We start from the raw sequence: 16244 nt of genomic DNA, 5'->3' as shown, positions 1-16244 counted from the left end.
ATTTCCTTCTGTCTATATCTTGTTATTGAGACTAAAAGAGACGAGTTGGCACTTTCAGCATTCACCCTGGAAAACCCCTTAGCCAGATCCACCTTTTGTATTTTCCTTGTTAGTGCAGGTGACAGTTGTAACCGAGCTTTATGCCACTATGTGCAATACGTCTTGTCCCCAACCTCCAGTGACAGCTTCCTCACTGTTCTTCCAGCCTCCACTACAAAGTCTCCCTGAGGCCCGTCGGGCCTGCACACACTGCGGGGCCCTGATGCCACACGTTTTCCTTCCGGTTACCTGTTGTTGTATCACAAAACTACGCCCAAACGTAGTGCCTTAAAACAATTGTTGTAGTTCTTACATAATTTTATGGGTTGGGAATTTGGAAGGGCTCAGCTGGACGTTAGCTGGGGCTGCTGAGGCTCAGAGATCCACCTCTGCCATGACTTCTTCATCCAGAAGTCTGGAACGTCGGTGGAGCTTGACCTCAATTTCTTTCCACGCAGGGTCTCATCTTCTGGGGCCTCTTTTTGTCGTTTAGGGGCCTCACAGCATGCTGGGCTCAGGGCAGTCACACTTACATGATGGCTGGTTTCCAAGAGGGAGCTTGGCAAGAATGAGTGATACGAGAGCCAGAGTTCCAAGAGGTGGGAAGGAAGTTGCGGGCCAGCTCGAGGCTAGTGCCCAGAACTGCCACACTGCCCCCCTGCCGTCTTCTGTTCACCATGTCAGCCAGAGAGCGCTCACTTTGGCTCAGGTGCACCCTCCCTCTTGTTAGGGTAGCGGCAAGATCACGTTGCAGGAGTACATGTGGGTGGGAGGTAACGTTGCAAAACATCTTTGGAAGTGCAGGCGGCCACAGGGATGCAATTGCATTTTTTCCCAAATGGGTAACCAACTGGACCAGAACTCTTCATTAAACAGTCTGTACACTATCCTTGATCTGTAATGTCTGTTCTGTCATAAATCAGGTTTCTAAACGTGTGTGTATTTGTTTTAGATCGCCTGTTTCCACTGATGGTTTTCACCCGGGGGCCATTCTGCAGGAGACATATCTGGAGACGGTTTTGGTTGTCACGCTTGGGAGGGGCTGCTGTGAGCATCTGGTGGGTAGAGGCCAGGGACAGCCCTAAACTTCTGACGCTGTGCATGAGTGCCCTCCATGGGAAAATTATCCAGCCCGAGCGTCAGCGACGCTGAGGCTGAGAAGCTGTGGTCCATGCCGTCAGTCTTGTCCTACCAACTTACTTAGCCTTGATGTCTGGTAGAGCATATCTTCTTTCAAGAATGTCCTGATTATGTTAGATCACTTGCATTTCCACATAACTTTTAGAATCAGTTGATCATGTTTCATGAAAAACTTTGTATTTTGACTGGAATTTCATTGTAACTATAGCTCTTCCTGAGGAAAATTGACATTTTATGATATTGAATCATCTTATTCACTAACATGATATCTCTATCAATTTAATTCTTTGATGTCTTTTAATAAAATTTCATAATTTTCTCCATAATTTTCTTGTAAATCTTTTGTTCAAGATTTGCCCTCTTGGCCAGTTAGCTATGACAATTTTAATAAGCTGTGTTTATTAAATTAGGCCCCTCTTTGGGGCCTAATTCCCCTAAGCGAAAAATGTGACATTTGGACTAGATTATCTCTAACAGACTTTCAGGGCCAAGGTGACATGATTAAATGTTAGAATTAAATGGAAAACTTTCAGTGCACAACATACAGGCGGTCCACTAGAGGGAGTGCTTCTTCCTTTCATCTCGGGCCAGGTTACCGTCTGCTGGGAAGACACCACATCAGCTGCTGACCCGGCCGGTGCTATGTAATAAAGACCCTATCTTTTCGGGGCCCAGGGAAGTAGGGGCTCCCTGGTGTCTCTTCAGTCGCAGTTCTCCGCATATGAAATTCTGCTTTGGTCTGGGGGATATTGCTTGTTTCTGGTTGTGGGACTACAAGAAACATATTTTGAACCTAGGAGGAAATTTATAGATCATCCAATTTAATTCCTTCATTTGACAAGGGAATAAATTGTGATTTTGAGACACTTTCACTTTCCTGAGGACATACAGACAATTTGTGAGTGAGCCAAGGATGGAACTCAGGTTCATACTTTTCACACCATAGTTGAGGGATCAGGAAGGGAAGTAAGCAGTAGGGCGGGGTGGGGGCAAGGGTTGTGTTTAAGTTTTAAAGGACTGAGAAGCAGGTGGTCTGTGAATTCCCTGCAGTTGTATGCAATATTATGTGAATGTACGTGTGTGTGTGTGTGTGTGTGTGTGTGTGTGTATGTGTCTGTTTGCATACATATGCTATAGTCTGGCTGGAAATAGGACTTTTGCTGTGACTATTGGCTTCTAAGAAATCAGATTGAACTTCAGTAAGCCAGCCTTTACTTACAAAGTAGAATAATTTTCACTGGCTTTAGAGATTCATTTAATTTATATTTTGGAATCACCTGGAAATACCTGCCTTGGTAACTTAATTACTGAAAATTTAAGCAATCTATCAGTTTATCTTTAATTTGATTTAATGATTTCTAGACTGCATTTTTTTCTTACTGACTCAAAACTGACTTTTCCAATAAAATGCAGTTATTGGATGTTCTTGTCAGAGAAAATGAAATTCAGCTTTTCTCTGTTAGTCATCCTTGTCAAGTCTATTGTGCCTGTTTTTAAAATGTCTCTCCGTAGTACTCTCATTGTTTATCATTCTCCTGGTTCACCCTGACACAGACTTTCCTTGTAAACTGTAGACATTTTAAGATTCTTTATTTCTCGTATTGCCTTATGAATAAGGTCCTTATAGCTTATGGGTATCACAGACAAGATTTTAAGCCTTGATTTTGGCCTAAATAAATAAAAAGTGAAAATAAAAAGTCACTATCTATTGAATTTCGTGTCAATTTTAAGAACTAGAGTTCTTGCATCTTTTTGTTTTTGTTTTTCCCAACACAGTGCAATGTATCCCTTTGCAGCAAGCGAACAGAAACAGACCCTCTGAGGAAAATGTATTTAGTGACCTCTGTTGTTCTTTATCAGGTATGGTCTAGACCAGTTCAAAGAGAGTTAGATTGTAGCTTTGGCTTCTATGTGTTTGTCCAAGGAGGGATGATGTTGATACCAAGGGGAGATGAAATCAGAGAAGAAGCACCAGAAGGCAGAATAAGAACACTGGGAAGCATTCTGTCTCCTCCAAGATGGATTTTTACACCGAAGCTTCAGTCTCAGTGTGGCTGTTCAAGGGAAGGAGGATTAATCTTTATGAGGAATAGTTATGAACATGAACATTAGGCCAAATGGCTTTTGTGCTAATGTTTGTTTCCTCAGCAAGTTTTACTGAAGATTTCTCTATCGGTAATTTCTGTTTGCATTCTTAGCATCTATAAACTTCAGCTGGAGTTATGAGGCAGTGAGGATTTGAGCTGGGTGGAAGAAGTGGCTTCCCCTAGCATCCCATTAAGGACATCTTTAATCACGAAAATTGAATGATAGGACAAGGTTTGCTTACTTATCTATTAAAAAATGTGTCACATATTTGATTCCTGTTTCTCTTCATAAATGTTATTTGATGAGCATAATGAATGAAGGTTTTAAAAAATCATATATTATTGGGTCCATTTAGATGTGTGTAATGATTTAAGTATGAATTCATTATCTGAAGTTTGGAATTACATAAATTCTCAAGAATACAAGAAGTGGGGGCTGTTGTTAAAATAGCTGTGTCTCCCACTGACTGCAATAATAGAGATTTTCTTCTTGATTTTTAGATTTCCTCCTTCCTCACCCCTGAAACCATATCCAAAGAGGCCCCCATATCAAAAGGAGGTTATTAAATTTCCAGAATGGAATGACCCCCCACCAGGCACTTCACAAGAGAACATCCCGGTGAGGCCGGTTGTGATGGTAAGTGTCATTATAAGAGAGGAGGACAGGCAGCAGGAGGGATAAGAATTAGTCTGTGAACCAGCAGGCTTAGTCCACTTCTTTCTGTGGTCCCCTGCGAGCAGTGGCCTGAAGACAATATCTTACGTGTCAGTAGCTGAGAATAACAAAGGAAGACTGGCTTTTGCATTTCTTCGCACTTGCCTACTGACACTTTGAATATATGGTAGCTGTTTTCATATGTTTAGACTGAGCAGTTTTCTGTTAAAACTCCCTTATAATTTCCTTTTCCTTTCTGTTCTGTAATTTGCTCTTCTCCCTCTTGGTCTCCTCTTCCTGAACTTTGTTATAATTATTACCAGTTGAAAGTAAGGAGACTGGGGCACGGGGTATTGTGGAGTGAGCCCTGGCACAGTATATGAACAAAGGGAGAGTCTGCTAATCTGGGGAAATCTAAGCTCATTGTAGAATAAACTGCCTTTTTTGGAGTGTACTTTTTCCTTGAAATGTCTCCGGTAGAAGACTACCAAGATTGAGATAATGCAAAAAAATAAAATGCAGACAAAAACTTTTATATGGCAGTTTTTAAGAATTGTACCAACATCAGTGTTTTAAGTTAATCTATTCTTATAGAGTGAGCTATCCAGTTCATATGTTTGCAAAGATATGATGTAAACATTTTTAGGCAATGTAATTGAAAGAAAAAAATTTTTTTTTTTACTGAGGTATAGTTGATTTACAATGTTGTGTTAATTTCAGGCCTACAGCAAAATGGTTCAGTTATATATATTCTTTTTCAAATTTTTTTCCATTATAGTGTATTATAAGGTATTGAGTATAGTTCCCTGTGCTATACAGTAGGGCCTTATTGTTTATCTGTTTTATATATAGTAGTGTTTATCTGTTAATCCCGAACTCCTAATGTATCCCTCCCCCTGAATTTTTTTTTTTAAAAGAGGTTGTATTGTATCTCAGTTTGGAGAGAGTAATTAACTAGTTTAGGTTTTATCAAAGATAATTGAAGAAAAAGAGTGATGCCAGTAACAGAAATGGAGGATTTCATATGAACTTACAGATTTGTGAGGGACAATGATGAGTTTAGTTTTAAACATGTTTGATGATAAAGGTAGATTGTATTAAATGGAAGTGTCCACCAAGTGGATGGAGATAATAGATGTGGAACTTAGATGAGAGGTCACATTTAAATGGCATGAACATGTTCATTCGATAAAGGTCTACTGAGTGTCTGCCGTGTGCCACGCAGCGTGCTGGGTGCTACAGGTGCAGTTGTAAGTGGTACAGTTTTTCCTCCAAAAGGGCTCATGGTCTAGTGAAGTCTGTACAGTGAGGTTATTAGAAATCAAAAGTGGAACCACCCTGAAAGAGTGAGCACAAAGAGTATTGGAGGATCATTTAATTCATTACAAATGAGGAGAACTTAGTTAAGGTCTAGCTGATAGTTCCCATGTTCAAGAAAATTAAGATATAAGCTCCATGAGGTCAGGTTCATATTTTTGAAAATCTGTGTTTAAACTCCTAATATGACCCCATCAGGAGAGTGGTGATTCAACAGACATGTTTTCATTATAAGGTCACCCAGTGTTTTTTATACAACAGAGATAAAGTCCCATATTAAACTAATGTGTATACATCGTTGGTATAATCACTTCCCTTTTCTGTTCTCTTTGGCCCTGGGCAGTTGTAATATTCCCGGTGTCACTCTGGGAAGACCGGGTGCTCGTTGGCACACTTTCACGCACCAGTGAAGACGACGCTGTCTTCTCTCTTCTGTCTTCCATTTTCAGTCTCTGATTTTTCAGGAGCCCTGCAGTGATATGCCAGCATCTCAGATTCATCAGCCATTTCCCCCAAAGCTTGTCACGTCCCTGGTCGTCTGTCTGTGTGCATATTTCTGGTAACATTGCTCTCACCTTAGCTTGTACTTCCCCTTCAATTAAGTGGTGGAGATTTGAGCTCCTCACTTGTTCTAATTCCGCTAAAGCTTGGGCTGCTGCTTCTTGAGGACTGTCCCAAGGAAGAGCGACGGTGCAGGACCTGTTTGCCCCACTGGACCTTGATGCGGGTTTTGGATTGAGGAGGCTGAGTGTGCATGTGCATTGATGGAGACGTTACTAGACAAGCAGTCCATCTTCCTTGGGGAACTGGAGCGCATCTTTATTTCTTCCACCTGCTTCCCCTCTTTCTACCTCTGCCTCCACTCGGCTTGTGGGTTTTTGTTTTGGTTTGGTCCTATCTTCTCTCTTGCCTAGACGTTATATAAAGTAAAATGAAGTACAGCAAAAAAAAAAAAAAAAAAAAAAAAAAAAAAGTATTGCGTTTGCTGAGGGGTGGGGTAACACGGGGAGTCCCAGCATGGCCTCTGGAGACTGACTGCTGAATCTTGGCTCCTCCCTTTACTACCGGGCGAACTTGTTTCTCGGTTTCATTCACTGTGTTTGTGTCACAGTTTTCTTTTTGGTGAAAGTGGGACGATAACTCCCCGCTGGGGTAAGGTAGTTGTGAGAATCGAGTGACTTCATATCTGTGAAGTGTTGGGAATGATGTCTGACACGGATTTTCGGTAAATGTTAACTACTATTACTGTTATTAATGAATTTAAGATAATTGTTTACAGTCAGAGACAAAAGAGAAAAATTACTCATAAGATCATCAACAGAGAATTAATATTAACATTTTTGTTGTGTTTTCTTTTTCCCATGCATATTTTTAACACCAAAATGAGATCATGCTGAACTGTTATGTAGCCTAAATTCTTCACTTAGAATGTTGTACTACTGTGTCCATTTTTTCATGGTATTAAACATTCAACACCATTTTTAATATCTGCATCATGTCTATAAAGTATCCATTTTATTTATCTAGTACTTTACTGTTAGATATGTACCAGATTTCTAATTTTTTGGTTTGTGTATAAACAATATAGCAAGAAGTATCTTTACAGATAAATAGTTGAACATATTCATGAGTATTTCTTTAAGATAACTTTTAGAAGTGAATTTGTTTGGCAAATGCAACAGCTGGTATTCCTGCCTTCAAAAATGGAAACCTAATTTAGATACTTAAAACAAATTCACAGAGCCATGTGGCCTTCAAATTTCTTTTGAAATTCAGTAAGTCTCCAAAAAAACAAAGCCAAAAACCACATCAGAAAACAACTTTCCAGCTCATTTTTTCCCCAAATTTATTTTTCTGCATTCACACTTGTGCAAAAAACTATTATAGAAACTCTTCATAGATGACTTCTTATATGTTTTGCCCTTAAAAGTTTGAAGTTCTTTTCTGTGATAACCAAAAGGAAGTTTAAAGACTTGTGTGTAGAAAGAAGGGAGACGCTAAGAATGTCGAATTGGTAAAGCTCTGTGACTCTGAGCAAATTACTTAACCACTCTGGGCTTTAGTTCTTCTTCCTGCCATCCCCAGCTGTCTGTGGAGCTCTTGTTTCCCTGCCTTCTTCAGATGCCTAAGATCTGGGGGCTGCTATCTAACATTGTGCTTACTTGATCTTTCCTCATGAAAAATAGAGAATTCTTGAAAATAATAGACTTCATTGCTATTTTAAATGATTACTTAATTTGGACAGTGTGTGAATTTGGATAGATATTCCTCAAGTTAATTTTGAATTAATAAAATTTTACTTCACTGCTACTTCGCTGATTAGGTGGAACTCCCACTAATGTCATGCTTATTGCCTTTGCTCTTTTGCAATTCTTGAATTTTCATTTAAGATATGACTTGATTTTTAAGAGCCGTGCTTTATTACTCTGTGGTCTATGCAAAGAAAGTTAGTTTATATTTCAAATTCTTATTTTAAATCGAGTTAAAAATAACCAAATCAAGGAATCTGTCATAAAATCATACCACTATTGAAATATTCATTCTCTCTCTCTCTCTCTCTATCTCTCTCTCTCTCTCTCTCATCCCCGCCCTCCCCATTAGAATTCTGAGTTGTGGTTCAAGCGTCACAGTATTGCCATTGGAGAGGTACCGGCTTGCCGCCTTATCCACCGTAGGCAGCTGACAGAGGCCAACGTGGAAGAGATATGGAAGTCTGCGACTTTATCCTAGTATGTGCATTTGACATGAATGAGGTCTTTTAGCATTTTTTTGGTTTCTATTTTGCTTCTCCACGACTCTCTACATATTTAGTTTCCTGAAATTATGTATAAAAATCTCAGCTTTGCATTACTTGGAGCTATGCTGCTTAGCAAACATAATTAAACTGAATTCTGGGAATTTTCTATTGTCATCTATATAACAGTTAAGAATAGAGCTTTAAAAGTTCTTAAACTTTTGGTTACACTGAAATCTTAAACTTAATGAAACTTATAATGGAAAATTTGGTGTCCTACATATTTAATGTACTACTATAGGTAATTAAAGTTAACAGTGTTAGAGCAAGTTTTTTTTTCCCTCACAAAGATGTACTAGTGTCAGTTTCTCACTGTTGGATAACTAGTTCTTGTTATTATAATATTTTACTTAGAAAGTCATTTTCTTTACATTCAAGGTGTTACGTTTTTAAATTAGTGAAGCAATACATTAATGACAAAAGGATCTCTTTTAAATTTGTTTTATATAACTCAATTTCTAGCTTTTTTACCCCATGAAGATTGGGTGAAATGCACGAAAACAGTGCATTTTAAAGACAGATCTTTTAAGATAAACAGGTTTATACTGTATAGCACAGGGAAGTATACCCAATATCTTTTAGTAGCTTATGGTGGAAAAGAATATGAAAGTGAATATATGTATATCCATGTATGACACTGTGCTGTATGCCAGAAATTGACACAACATTGTAAACTGACTAAACCTCAATTTAAAAAACAAACAGAAAGATTGATCTTTTACAGTGTCAGTTCTTGGGCAGATAATTTTTTTTAAACATTTTTTTGTTGAGTTATAGTCATTTTACAATGTTGTGTCAAATTCCAGTGTAGAGCACAATTTTTCAGTTATACATGAACATAGTAATTTTTTTAAAAGTAACCAGTTTAATGATTATTTATCTTTTCAGTTTACAGAAAATTCTTGGCCTGGATTCCTTAGAAGAAGTGTTAGATGTTAAACTTGTCAACTCCAAGTTCATCATCCATAACGTGTACAGTGTGAGCAAGCAGGGAGTTGTTATCCTTGATGACAAGTCAAGTAAGTGCATAAAAGCCACTTGGCTCCCGGCTGACCCAATGCATTGGCTGCACAGGTCCACCAGCTTCTGTTTGACAAGCCCTACATAAGTTTAGTCCTCATTACATATAGCCTTCTCTCACTTCCTCAGACCTTTGAACTAGTTGTTTGGATTCAGGAAATGCCATAGAAAGATGAATGTCCAGGAGCAAAAGCCTCAGCAAGGTGCATCCAGGGGCTGGTTCAGTGTTAGCCACACCAGGCATTGGGTGGTTCTGTATCATCACCAGAAAAATCCCTTAATACCTAACAGATAGCTGTCCTCATACTAATGGCCTGTATTAATATGTCAGCAGAACTTTCTTGCCTTAAAACATTTTGAAAATTGAAACGTGTAAAATACTACTTATATTAGACATTAGACGTAACAGAATTTAGCTTTTTTTTTTTCCTTAAGGTATTTGGTGAACTTGTTTCACAGATGCATGTGATGACTCATATTTCTGCTTTTTCTATTTTTTTCTTTTCCTTCTATAATCCTTAGGATAATTGGCTTGTTAGTTTCTTTCTTTGGAACCAGCGATCAAAATTCTTCTTTTCCCTAAAGCTTTAAAAAGTGCATCCTGTCTTTAGAGAAATTTACAGGCATGATTTATATAAGCACGTGTTGTAACATTACTGCTAAGGAAACATTTTCATCTTTTAAATGTTCTGATACAGAAGTAGGTGATTTGTGATTAGCAGGTATGTTTCCTATTACTTGGGCAAGTATCATTCTTATGATACCAACTGTGTCTGTAATGCCTTGAGTTATATGCAGTTGAGTAAAACATCTTTTTATTTCTCTTTTTTTTCTGCAGAAGAACTTCCTCATTGGGTACTGTCAGCTATGAAGTGTTTGGCAAATTGTAAGTACTAATTATTGGTCAGTTTTATGAAATTAACAGAAATCAGTGCCCTGAATTATGAAATATTTTTGCTCAATGGCCTGAACATTGATTTGACCCCTGTGAGACTGGCAGTTAATTGTCTGGGGACTGCTGTGCCTTTAGTGATAAATTTGACTTAAATTTGACTGACTTAGTGAAAAGGCTGAGTTATAGAACATTTTAAAAGAAATTTCGTGCTTCTGTTTTCTAGTGGATGTAATCACACTGCAGATAAAGTCCACACTACTTCTGACTGCTTCATCATAGGAAAGAATAATTAGTAATATTGGACATAATGTTGTAATAGATAACTGCTTGTTAACAGTTTGTAGGCTTTTATTCCTAAAACGTATATTTTTATTCCTAAACATGTATTCCTAAGTATGCCTTATATTTACATCATCCGTTTACTCAGCAGGTCCTGTCTCCTACTGGCTTTTTATAGGACATTAGTTTAAGTTGGAGAGAGATGTTTTTAGAAGACTAATCTAATTGGTTTGCAGTATGGTTTGGAAGGAGGAGAGCCTGCGTGCAGAGAAACCAGAAAGGCTGTTTCAGCAATTCGGCTGTAAGATGAGGGGGCCTGGACCAGGGTGGTCCCCCTGAGGTCTTTCACAGGCAGATGAAATCTACTTCATTGGGTATCATAGACACAGTGAAAAAATGAGTTATTATGGTACCTTATTAGCATTACCATTTTTCTGAGGTTTTCAGAAGGTTTAACCTAAAGAAGGGATTCTAATGGTTAATGGCTTAACCCAAACAAGTGGGTTTAAGGAGAAGAATTCTAGTTATTCTGATAATGGTGATATTTGGTCTGTGGGGTCTTTTGAATCTCAAAGGTCACCACAGAGAGGTAGTTTCTTTCTTCCTTTTTGGGTAAGACTAGCATGTGCAGATATAGGTGTATAAACCCTTGAATTAGTAGGCTATGAATTATTAATTTAACTGATAGTTTTGTCTGACTATAGAATGAAGCTAAAATAACTGTTCAGCTCACTGTGGGTGGTCTCAGTGGTAATATATAGAAAATGATTACATACTGTCATCCTGAATACAATAGCAGTATTAGGATGTGTGAAGCCCAAAGTTCTCTGTGTTTAATTATTAAGATTTTCATTGGTTTTGGGTTAATATTTTGGAACCACTGAGATGTAGAGTCCTATGGTTTTAGGTCAGGGGAGTGCTTTTTATTCTTGATCAATCATTTGAAGTAAATTAATTTAAATTATATCTTTGGCCAGAGTTGTCAATGACAAAATAGAAAGTATAAATGACCCAGTTATGAATTTTTGGAAAACCAAGGATTTGGAAGTTGATTAGCTGGGAATGAGTGGAGGAAGCCAGTATAACAAATCTAGGCTATAATATGTTGTTAAATATATATTAAGGTGTGGTTATGATGATGAATTTTAATGGTGATCAAAATGTAATGAAGAATATAATTTTCCCTCACACAAGATGTATACATAATGCCACAAAACTTCTGCAGAAAGGTTAGAATAACTGGAATTGCTAAGCAATAGAGAGGGAAGATGTGAGGACTGACTTAGTAATGTTGTCCATGTATGAGGTGGTGTACGTTAGGTGAAAGTCCTTGGGAACAGGTACCCATCTCCCATGTATCAAGTGCAGTGCTGTCCAGATGATTGACACACCCACAGAGATGCTTGTTTATATGTCAAAGAAAAAAAGGTGGCCACAGGGCAAGGTCAGCCTTTTGAATAGTTTTATAAAATTAATTTTTCCAGATTGTCATTGGACCCCCCAGATTTACTTTGGATCTGTCAAAGTCATGGCCTGTTCCTTATCTTCCTTATCCTTAATGCGTCTAGGTTTCATTACAGTTGTCCAGTATGAAACAGAAAGGATAGGCTGATTATATGAGATTTTGAAGGCCTCTTGCTGCTATTTGTATTCGTTTACTGCTCGTCTCTTTCCTTTGGGCCCATCTGCATTTATTGCAGACCACAGGCCTGGGTACTTTCATTGATGGCCAGCCTCAGAGTTGGCCACAGAATGAGGGACTGATGCTAAATAAATACCAAACCGGTGTTTTTTTCTTCTTTGTGAAAAAATCCAATAAAGAATGGATGCAAATAGTTCTTTTCTAGAATTTTTCAGGAATACCATTTATAAAAACTAGATTTAAAAAATATTCTGGGATGGACCTAGAGATTATCATATTAAAAAACTAAGTCAGACAGAGAAAGACAAATATCATATGATATCACTTATATATGGAATCTAATATAAAAAATATGAATTCTGTTTACAAACCCCAGACTCACAGACATAGAGAACAAACTATGATTACCAAAGGTGAAAGGGCAGGGAGGGATAAATTAGGGGCTGGGATGAATAGACACACAGTACTACATATAAAATAGATAAACAAGGATCTACTGTATAGCACAGGGAGCTATATTCAATTTCTTATAATAACATATAATGGAAAAGAATCTGAAAAGACAAAAATACGTGTATGTATATGTATAACTGAATCACTTTGCTGTACACCTGAAAATAACATTGTAAATCAACTACATTTCAATAGAAAAATTCCTGAAATTCAAGATGATTGAGAAACAAAAGATCTTAGAAATATGGCCTCCTCTCATAGGGCTCTCTATCCACTGGCATTTTTAGTGAAACCTTTTTTTGTTTTTGCATATTTTTAAGAAGAGTGATGAAATGTTCACAAAGGGGTCTGACTGCTTAGAATGAACTGCATACTTATCCTTGGATGGAGTAATCCAAGGCTATGTGTATTGCTTACTGAGACATAGTAAACTAATTATTTCCACTGACTAAGTTTGGGGTATTTCAGAGGAGGAAGTGAGTAAAAATGTTTGCAGTTAGGTTAACAAGGTACCACACAAGATGTTTCATAAATTTCATTATTTTAGTCAATCAAGTTAAGTTATTTTATAAGAAGTATATAGAACATTAAAAGGTCAGAGAATTTTTAAGGAGATCAACAAAAAGCCATTTCACAGCATCCCAGTGGCTTGGAAATTTGCAGGCCCAGAATGCTTAACTGTTCTTTGTTGGATCCTTTCTCTTTAGTTACAGTGATTATGCAGGGAAAATTTCCTTTAGGTTTTCCCTCCTGCTTCATTTGCTCTCCCGAGGGTGGAGATCTGTTCGGGTACAGTTGCTGGTCCTGTGCGCTGCGGGCCCAGAACTGGCCAATATGGTTGTACCGTTTTCCTTCCATGCTGTGATGGAAGGAGGCGGGGCTGGCTCTGAGTTCCTCAGGGGGCCACTCGCCAGTTCCCTCTGGCACTGGCAGCTCCAGGTCGTCTCCCCATTGGTATTGTGGATCCTGTGGTCTGTGTCTGGATTGTTGGGGATGTTGGCTGCCAGCTCTGCAGAGGGCTAAGTGTATCTTGTTTCTCTTTGGTCCCAGATACAAATGGACCTTTTCCTTACTTTTTCTGGGCTTTTTTGGTTCCTTGGTTTTTCCAGGCTTCTTAGAGTTACTTTGCAATATAACTCTGCTTGATACACTATCCTTTTTTTTTTTTTAACTTTTTTTTTTTTAGCAGAAGCATCAGTTTATTTTTGCTTTAGTGTTATTTTAGATTATCATTCTGTTTAATAAAAATTTATTAAATGCCACTCTTCACTCAAAAGCACTGTTGACTCAATGAAACCTAGAATCATAGATCAAAGAATTGAATAGGAACTTAGAGATCATCTTATCCAGTTTCCCATAGTCTCTGTTTAAGTAGCTTTTTTCCCCCCTTTTTTCTTTTCTTTTTTTTTGGAGATAAACTATCTTTTGATGGTTGGGGATCAAATGGAGAGTTTTTAAACAGAATGAATTATAAGACAACAATGTAAAATTTTCAGAATATCTTTAGGAAAAAGTATACATTCTTATGAGTCTGAAATAGTTTAGAGGCCGAAGGTGATTATTGTGCTCAACTCTGATTCTAGGATTTTATAATATAGTAATGATGAAATAATGACAATCTTTAAAATTTGTTTTATAGCTTATCTATTACTTATGTAATTTAATTATATTGGTTGACTGTGTCAAGACTAGGAAAATACTGAGTATTTTAAAGAAAATCATCATGGTTTACACTTAATAATAATGCCTTTCAGAAGGACATAAAAGAAAGAGGGAAATGGAAGTAAGCCAGTGATTTTCCTCATTGTTTTGTAATAGATTTCAGTTTAGACATAAAGCATATCTGTGTAAGCAAAATGTATGTCCATTTTCCCCATGAAAACTTTTCTGATCTTGACTCTGTGTATACCACACATGTGCACAGAGACTAATACCTAGAGGTAATTGTCTTATTAATGTTTCTCTCTCTTTTTTAACAGGGCCTAATTGTTCGGATTTGAGGCAGCCTATGTACTTAGGATTTGAAAAAGATGTCTTTAAAACAATAGCAGATTACTACGGTCACTTGAAAGAGCCTCTGCTTACGTTTCACCTTTTCGATGCCTTTGTCAGTGTATTAGGTAGGTTGGAATATAACGAGTGCGTACCTTCAGTATTGATATTGAATCTTTTCATTTTTCACCATCTTGAGACTTCCATTAGCCTAACTTCCATAGTGTTTTTGAAATAAAAACTGATGGGTTGCTTGCCTCGTTGGAGTCCTGGTGTGTGAAGGAGGGAAAGAAAATGGCTAAACTCCTGTTATGAAACTCCAATACAGACCAATAATTTTTATTTCTTAAGAAAGAAGTATGTTCTATGTCATTTTTGTTCCAAAAAGTATAACTTCATCGGTAGAGAAGAATGTAAATTTGACAATTACTGTTTATGAGTAAATCTACTACTGTGGCTATGACTTCATGAAGAGTCAAGTGTGAGAGATGTATTTTCATTTAGAAGTCTAATTTCTTTTTATAAAAGGAACACGTTTTTGTAGGACTGTCTGTTATTTGTGACATGTAAAATAAATATTGTAACTATTGTTGTCTAAAACTTTTTGCTGTTTCTCACAGACTTCTACTGCATAATTTACACTGTCAAAGAAACATGGTAAAAAGGGGAAAAAAAATCAAGATTATTGCTATAGGTCTTTCTGATATTGTCCCTTTCTTCCTGGAAATCAGATTCTACTGTTGCTGTCGTGACTGATCCGTTAAGTGTTATTGTTTTCTTGTCAAAAGGTTTGCTTTAGTGACCAGATCACTGTGTGGGTTTCAGGCTCTGTTATGTAAGTTTCTAGGAATTAGTATACTCTTGGTTTTGAGTATTGTGGGGTCCAGCAGTCCTTGCCTTCCCATCTCTTCATTTCTTTCCCTCCTCTTCCCCATCTCCTTTCTTATTTTCTTCTAACAAAATCAAGTATCAGCAATATGTGAGGAAGGTACCTGCTCTCTTAGCACATCCTTACGTTTTTAAGATTTCATAGGGTTTCTGATAATAAGAAGCAAAATAGAACAATTATAAATCCTGTGCATAAGAGTGCGTTTGTTTTCAGAGAGACCGGTGTCGGGAGCAGATGAAAGCCTGTTACTGTGTTTTGAGACCACTGGGTCTGCTTGGTATTTTGTTTTCCGCCAGGGAGGACTGGGGGCTTATGTACTTGGGAGCATCCTGCCTAATGATGAGGACTTGCTGTTGTGTAATGTGCATGAGGACTAGTTGAGTAGGTTCTCATTATAGCTGCTTAATGCCATTATGCCACTGGTAAAAGAAGAATTCTAAAGACAGAATTAAAAACCATTTCTTAGACATTCTTCTCATTTTTCATTTTCATGTTTTATGGTAAAATGATCTGATTTGGAAACAAAAGAACTTAGAACTTAAAAAAAACCCCCAAAATCCAAATTCCAACTTGAATCAATTATATTTGTAATGTCACTTGTCTGTTCTGGCCTAATTGTTCATTTTGATCTCAGCTAGGAATTAAAGCTGGCTATTTCCAAGTTGATGTTAGAGTCAGCCACCCTCTAGATTATTATCTGTAAAAGGTTTAAGGTGGAAAATGATGGATAGAATGGAGAATTTATTGCACATAGGTATCAGCAATAATAGACAAATGTGCGTAGATGATGGCATATATTAACCTTCCCTGATCCAGTCCTTCTCAAGTGAATGTATTTGACACACCCTGTATGGAAAAACCATAGTTTTTAGATCTTTATGTAAAGAAAGAAGAAAGAAGAAATTATTCTAGATTATGGAAGGCTATAATTTATTTATATGAATGAAAAAGATTATCTAATATTGAAGCCCTGTTAGAATCTGTGGGAAAGGGTATCATACCTAGGTATGTGGAAACTAGATGTGTGGGTTGAATCCCAGGA

General features: G+C 37.5%; 1 protein-coding gene across 2 annotated transcripts in view; it reads left to right on the top strand.

The window, feature by feature from the left end:
- DEPDC1B (DEP domain containing 1B) overlaps nt 1-16244 on the top strand; it is a 66864-nt gene that overhangs the window by 34094 nt on the left and 16526 nt on the right. For both annotated transcript variants that reach the window (XM_010966263.3, XM_074358701.1), the window contains exons 3-7: nt 3768-3903; nt 7840-7967; nt 8921-9051; nt 9891-9938; nt 14301-14441. In XM_010966263.3, coding sequence (XP_010964565.1) covers nt 3768-3903; nt 7840-7967; nt 8921-9051; nt 9891-9938; nt 14301-14441 — 584 coding nt within the window. The remainder of the gene's footprint in view (nt 1-3767; nt 3904-7839; nt 7968-8920; nt 9052-9890; nt 9939-14300; nt 14442-16244) is intronic.

This window comes from Camelus bactrianus, chromosome 3, assembly GCF_048773025.1.
Source record: "Camelus bactrianus isolate YW-2024 breed Bactrian camel chromosome 3, ASM4877302v1, whole genome shotgun sequence".
NCBI lineage: Eukaryota > Metazoa > Chordata > Mammalia > Artiodactyla > Camelidae > Camelus > Camelus bactrianus.
The sequence above is the reverse complement of the archived record's forward strand: the minus strand, read 5'-3'. Positions and strand labels throughout refer to the sequence as shown.